The 6161-nt window shown below is 40.1% G+C and overlaps 1 protein-coding gene across 1 annotated transcript in view; it reads left to right on the forward strand.

Annotated features, from left to right (window-relative positions):
• The first annotated feature begins 1898 nt into the window (after nt 1–1898).
• SEC61G (SEC61 translocon subunit gamma) overlaps nt 1899–6161 on the forward strand; it is a 6800-nt gene continuing 2537 nt past the window's right edge. Inside the window, exons 1-3 of the mRNA XM_030884486.2 lie at nt 1899–1980; nt 4434–4535; nt 5882–5984. Of these exons, the coding sequence (XP_030740346.2) occupies nt 4442–4535; nt 5882–5984 (197 nt within the window). The 5' untranslated portion in view covers nt 1899–1980; nt 4434–4441. The remainder of the gene's footprint in view (nt 1981–4433; nt 4536–5881; nt 5985–6161) is intronic.

Consider the following 6161-nt stretch of genomic DNA (forward strand, 5'->3'; position numbering starts at 1 on the left):
AGTCCTGGGTAGAGGGAGGGGGTAAGGGTAGGGGTAGAAGGGAAGGGGTAGGGGTGGGGGCAGAAGGGAGGGGTGGGGATGAAGAACAAATAACTCAAAACCAAGAAGACAAGTATTGCTGGTTGGATAGAAATTGGTAGAACTCCAAGACTATAGTCCTTGGTCACTGAGCATGGCTCAAATTTGAATCAAAATATAGAGTCTTTATAAGGGTAATATTAACCCTGCTGATATATGAAAACCTTAGCATAATTGACCATTTGGGATCAAGGGGCAGCATTTACCCAAGAATAAAGTTTAGAAGGGTTTGACAAGAAGTAGAAATTGAGACAGGAAACACAGGAGGAGGTAGGATGGGCAGTGTTGCACTGAGGGATTGTGACGAATGAGATGAAACAGAATGTGCATGACTAATTGAATATAAAACTGATCACCTGGTCTGCAAATGTTCATTCAATTCACAATTGAAAATAAAAAGGATGTTGCACTCCAACCGTAGTCTCTTTATTAGCTGTACACATCACATCACATAATTGGGAATCAATAGCTAACTCCCATATTACATTATTATATTAACTGCCAAACTAGAGAATGATGGGCCAACCAAGTTGATATTTATATTTGGTGGGGAGAGGGGAGACACAATTCATTCACTCAACGACAGATCTTTTATTCCTTCATTGATTCTTTTTCTTCCTCTTTGTCTAATTCCATAGGTTCCCTAAAGTGCTTTATTAAAATTTACTTGTTTATAGATTTTCCTATTTATCTTGTTAATTTTTTGTCATGAATTTTGAGGCTTTTTAGTAGAAACAGAAAATTTTGGTTGATATGCTTTCCTGTGAAATTCACCTTTTATCCTATGAAATGCTTCCAGCAACTCCCTCGTTTAAAGTTTCCTTGGTCTGATATTTTCTGGTATCCATAAACCCTAATAACATATTCGAACAGTCTTTTGGTTTGCATTTCCATTTACTTACAACCTTGCTATTTTACAAGTGAATCTCTTGCAATCAAGATAGAGTTGAATCTCACTTTTTTTTTAATCCTCTTTGACTTATCAATGTTTAAAAGAGGTTTACTTCAAGTACGCAGGACCGCTGGTGGTGCCATGGTTAAAAGCACTCAGCTGCTAACAAAAGATGTGAAAGTTTCTTTTGTTAAGATTTGTAGCCTTGGAAACTCTATGGGTCAGTTCTACTCTTGCTTATAAGGTCAATATGAGTTGGAATTAACTACCTTTGGTGTTTGGGTAACCCATTTAGATGTAGTGAAATGATAAGTATTGTTAGATTGTTATACTATTTTACTGTTTTGACTCTTGTTTTTTCCGATATCCCTTTCATGCCTTCTTTTAAGTACTTATTTCATTTTACTATTCTAATACAGAGCTGGCATTTCAGCTACATCTTTGCAATTATTTTAGTGCTTGCATTCTTATCAATCTATTTTACCAATTAACAAAATAGTTTTACATTAGTCTAGCTCTCTTACCTCTTTGTCGTATACCATGGTATGACTACAACACATGGCATTTCCATGATCTCTAACCATAAACTCTGAATTCTAGGGGAAAGTTCTAGAAAGCTTGAAACAATGATTGTGGATACAGAAGTATGTAATCATCCAAACATCAAAGGACATAAGGATTTGGTATAGTGGTTTGTTTCAACTCAAGAGGTTTATTACAGTACATGTGTTGGGGTTATAAGGTTTCTATAAAAGAGAAGACACAACAGAAAGCAAAGAGAGCCACGCCTGGAAACCTTTCACCCCGCCTCGCAAGGGCGGGTCTTCCGGTTGGTGGGAGGGAAGCACACGTCACTCTGCGCCTGCTCACTGCACTCTCCCTGTAAAGGGCCAATAGACGGAGGGGGTGGGCGGGCTATCGGCCGGAGACCGGGTTTCCGGTTCCGGTGGGCGTCTGTCAGTAAGCCGCTGTGCTACGTGTCCCTGGCTTCCTGCGTGGCGGTGCTACAGGTGAGGGTCCTCCTGCTGCGCGGCGTAGGATGGACCGGGGTCGCCGGTCTTTTTTGACTCGCGAAGGGAGCGGGTGGGCTGTTTTATTCGGAAGGCGCTCGCGGGGCGGGCGGTGAGGGCCCGGTGGTCCGTGCTGAGATTAGTGTCCGGTCCGTGCCCCGAACACCCGCTCGGCCTGATGATGGAACCAAGGCGCCGGGGCCACGAACTCCTGAAGTAAGAGCGAGAGGGATTTTGACGGCCGTCGATTCTAACACCCTTAGGGGCCTGGCCCAAAGTTTGGCTTTCGTTGCGTACCCTTTGCCACACCCTGTGTGAACTCCCACCTTCTTGAGGGCGCCCAGCGTCCTGTCGCTGTTGTTAGGGGATCGCCTGCCGTTGGTGCCCCTTAGAGATTGCCTTTAGGGGAAGGGAGGTGTGCGAGGCCTGTCAGCTCTCCCAGACCACTACCAGGGTAGAAAGGAGTTTGCCACTAGCTTCCAGATCGAGAAGTGATGGTGGGTAATTGGGTCCCCTCGTCTAACTTGGAGTTGCAATGCTCTGGGTATGCGCCTTTTGCCTGGAGAAAAGGTCTGTAGCTTTCATCATGACACCTATGGTTACGTATAGTGTAAGCCCATTGGAGTTGAAGCATAAAGTGATTTCACCTGTATGACAGGTAGTGCTGGATTGTAATTAGACTAATCAACTGCCTGCCTTTAACAGCCGTCTTAAAAAAAGTTGATACGTATTAGTAGTACTACTTCCAATGTTAAAATATACTTATACTTTGTATGTAATGTCTCCAACCCCTAAACAAATTAAGATAGAATTTATAGAGATACTGAAAAAAAAATGAAAACAAGGGACAAGAAAGTATTCTTATTGGAATGGAACCGCTGTAAGTGGAGGACTTAATTACCTCTAATCAGAAAACAGGTGTAGCGAGCGCTGTTTTCTTATTTGATAGGGACACCCCAACGTACATACCCTGAGAGGCTCATAGAATTCCTAGTATTTTTAGAGCTTCTCGCTCACTGTCATGGAGTCGATGCCGACTCACAGTGACCCACTAGGATAGTATCAAACTGCCTCTGAGTTTCCGACTGTACCAGCTGATGGGAATAGAAAGCCCAGTCTTTCTCCCACGATTTAAGAGCTTACTATAGGTTATTCCTTTGATTTCACCATTGCCCACACCAGGTAAGGATATAATTCTTATTGGCTGCGGATAGTGAGTCCTGGTGGCAAAACGGAGTACGCATTGGGCTCTTAACCTTATGTTCAGCGGCTGGCCCTAGCCGCTCTGGGAAAAAGATGAGGGTTTCAGTTCCAGTAAATATTCACAGCCTAGGAAACTCCCTGGGGAAGTTCTACCCTGACCTATCGCTCATGGGTCGCTATAAGTCAGAATTGTCTCAATGGAAAATTTGGGGGGGGCTTTTGTTTTGTTGAGGGATAATCAAGCCAAACTCAGCCATTGAGTCAACTCGTAGTGACCCTGTAGGAGAGGGTCTGCCCCTGTGGGGTTCCACTACTGTAACTCTTTAAGGGAGAAGCCCTCTTCTTCCTCCCGCAGAGCCGCAGGTGGGCTCCAGTCACAAGGTGGGCAGCCAACAGGTAATGCACTAGCCATCTGCTCTCATTAGCTCTCATTTTTCTTTCTATTGGATAACCGATTTCTACTGGGTATCAACCTCATAAAATAGTCTTATTTTCACAAAAAGAATGCCTCATCCTGGGGATTTGCATGGAATTTAGCATGTCACTCACATAATTGAAATTTGGCTTAGCCCAGTTGTGGTTTTGATACTTATGTATACACACAAAATCTCTCAAATGTCTTACTGATGTGTTTATAAACCGTTAGATTGAAAACCCCCATTTACCCTGACTGTAGGATTGGCACAGTGCTTACAGCTGGGTTCAATTGTGAGGATAGCTCAGGACCAGGCAATTTTCTTATGTTGTCCTTGGGGTCCCGACTCAAAGGCACCTATCAACAACTAGAATTTTTCAGCACCATGGTTGTCATTTACTACATTAGCCACTTATTTCTGGAGAGTTTAAAATGAAATGAAAATTTATTGGATACCACTGTGTTTTTTTCACAGGAAAAATGAGACTTTAGAGTGGGAAGGAATAGATATGCCTTCCTTTGTTTAACCTCTTAATACATCGGTAAAGCTCATTGAAACTATGTGTTCCTCATTGTAATCCTAGATCAAGCTAACACTGATGACACAGTAGTAAAAACCTGTAGAGTCTCAAGTTGCCTTTGATATGATTAGATGAAATATGAAACAATGTCAATTTAAACATGAGTATTGTTTTGTTTTAATCAATGCAATGGAATTGACTCTTGTTGGGCATGAATTCATGGTGGGTCTCATTTACATCTCAATATAGCTAAGTTAGGAAGTCCTCATTATACTTGGTTTTTAATCTTTCTCCTCTCCCCCTTTTTTTTATAGAACCAGGCATGGATCAGGTACTGCAGTTTGTCGAGCCCAGTCGGCAGTTCGTGAAGGACTCCATTCGGCTGGTTAAGAGATGCACCAAACCTGATAGAAAAGGTACTGGCTTTAAAATCAGAGAAAAATACCTTTCATTTCTAAGTCTTTGATTTACATCATTGTAACAAACAATTGTTGCATTACTTTTATCAACATTTTATTGATTTAAATTTTGTACACTTTGTTGCCTTAAGTTTTCCTGTGTTACATGTTTTTAAATAGGAATATTTGTTACAGTTTCATTTTCCATGTAATATTTGTCTTTGCCATTCTATAGTGTGTCAAAGTGCTTTAACCCAAGTAAACCCAACTGCCATCAAGTTGATTGTGATTGATAGGGAACTTACAGGACAAAGTAAAACTGACCCTTTGGATTTCCAAGCATGGGAAACCCCCTCTCTCTCCTGTGGAGCTACTGGTGGATGCAAGCTGCTGAGCTTGGGGTTAGCAGCCTATTACATAACTCACTACCAGGGTTCCTTTCTTGTGCTTTTGCCCCTTTCACAATTTTTTTCTGGAATTCTTAAATTTTCAGTCCTCTTTGCTCTGCTCTCTTATCCCTTCAAATGAACAAAATTGTGACATGAAACCGTATAGTTAATAATTCATGTGTTTAAGTTTACCAGCATTTGTCTACACTCACTGACTCATTGAATGCTACCTAGGTTGGGAGCTGAGAAAATATAAGAAATAAGATAGTTCTGGTCATAGAACTGCGAGTCTTAAAGAGGGAACAAAACTGTGGGAGCCTTGGAAAGTTCATGGAAAGATACAATTAAAAGATGATACAGCCTTTTGATGAACTTTTCAAAGTCCCCTCATTCCAATTAGAAATTTTATTCTCTGCTGTGGTAAATATTTTGAAAGAGTAGGAAAACCGCTTGAGAGTACATAATAAGAGTATGAATCTACTCTGGATGTTAGGGAAATCTTCCTGGAAGTCACATGAAACTGAGACATTGCCAATTTTATGAAATGTGATTCAGTCTTCTTTCATTTTTCAAGCTTTATCTTTCACTTTGTCATAATGTTGAAGTTAGTGAACCCATTGTATGTAGAAAAAAAGTCTTGATTCTGCTTTTCTAATTTTTATAGTAATGTTATAAACTTAAAAATTACGCATTCTCCTATCTATTCCCATTTCTCTTTGATATTTTGATTAATTGCTAAGAAGATAAAATATATTCACTGTTGGTTAATAGATCCACTTGTGTAAACCTTACTTTAGTTGTGATTAAATATCAGCAAAATATGGAAACTAAGAAACTTGTCCAAGAAGTAGTTTGCTTCTACTGCTCTTATTTATGTAAAATTACATATCTACCCATCGGAAGAAAAGGCATACTGGTAATTTTATGGCACTGTTATTACAAACACTAATGTGAATTTTGTGTTTTGAAATGCAGAATTTCAAAAGATTGCCATGGCAACGGCGATAGGATTTGCTATAATGGGATTCATTGGCTTCTTTGTGAAATTGATCCATATTCCTATTAATAACATCATTGTGTAAGTAAATTTCATAAAATTGGTTTTATTTAGGATGGGGGGGATGAAAATTAAAATAGTTGAGTTGAAAATTGGCCTGCTATTTAATACAGTTATCACCCTTGCCTTTTAAAATACCATTAAATTTTGCTAATATTTATTGAGTGTCTGATAATTAAAAGTTATGTTCCATCTTAT

This window comes from Echinops telfairi, unplaced genomic scaffold (assembly GCF_000313985.2).
Source record: "Echinops telfairi isolate 266 unplaced genomic scaffold, ASM31398v2 ScPeMD7_7;HRSCAF=31, whole genome shotgun sequence".
Taxonomy (NCBI): domain Eukaryota; kingdom Metazoa; phylum Chordata; class Mammalia; order Afrosoricida; family Tenrecidae; genus Echinops; species Echinops telfairi.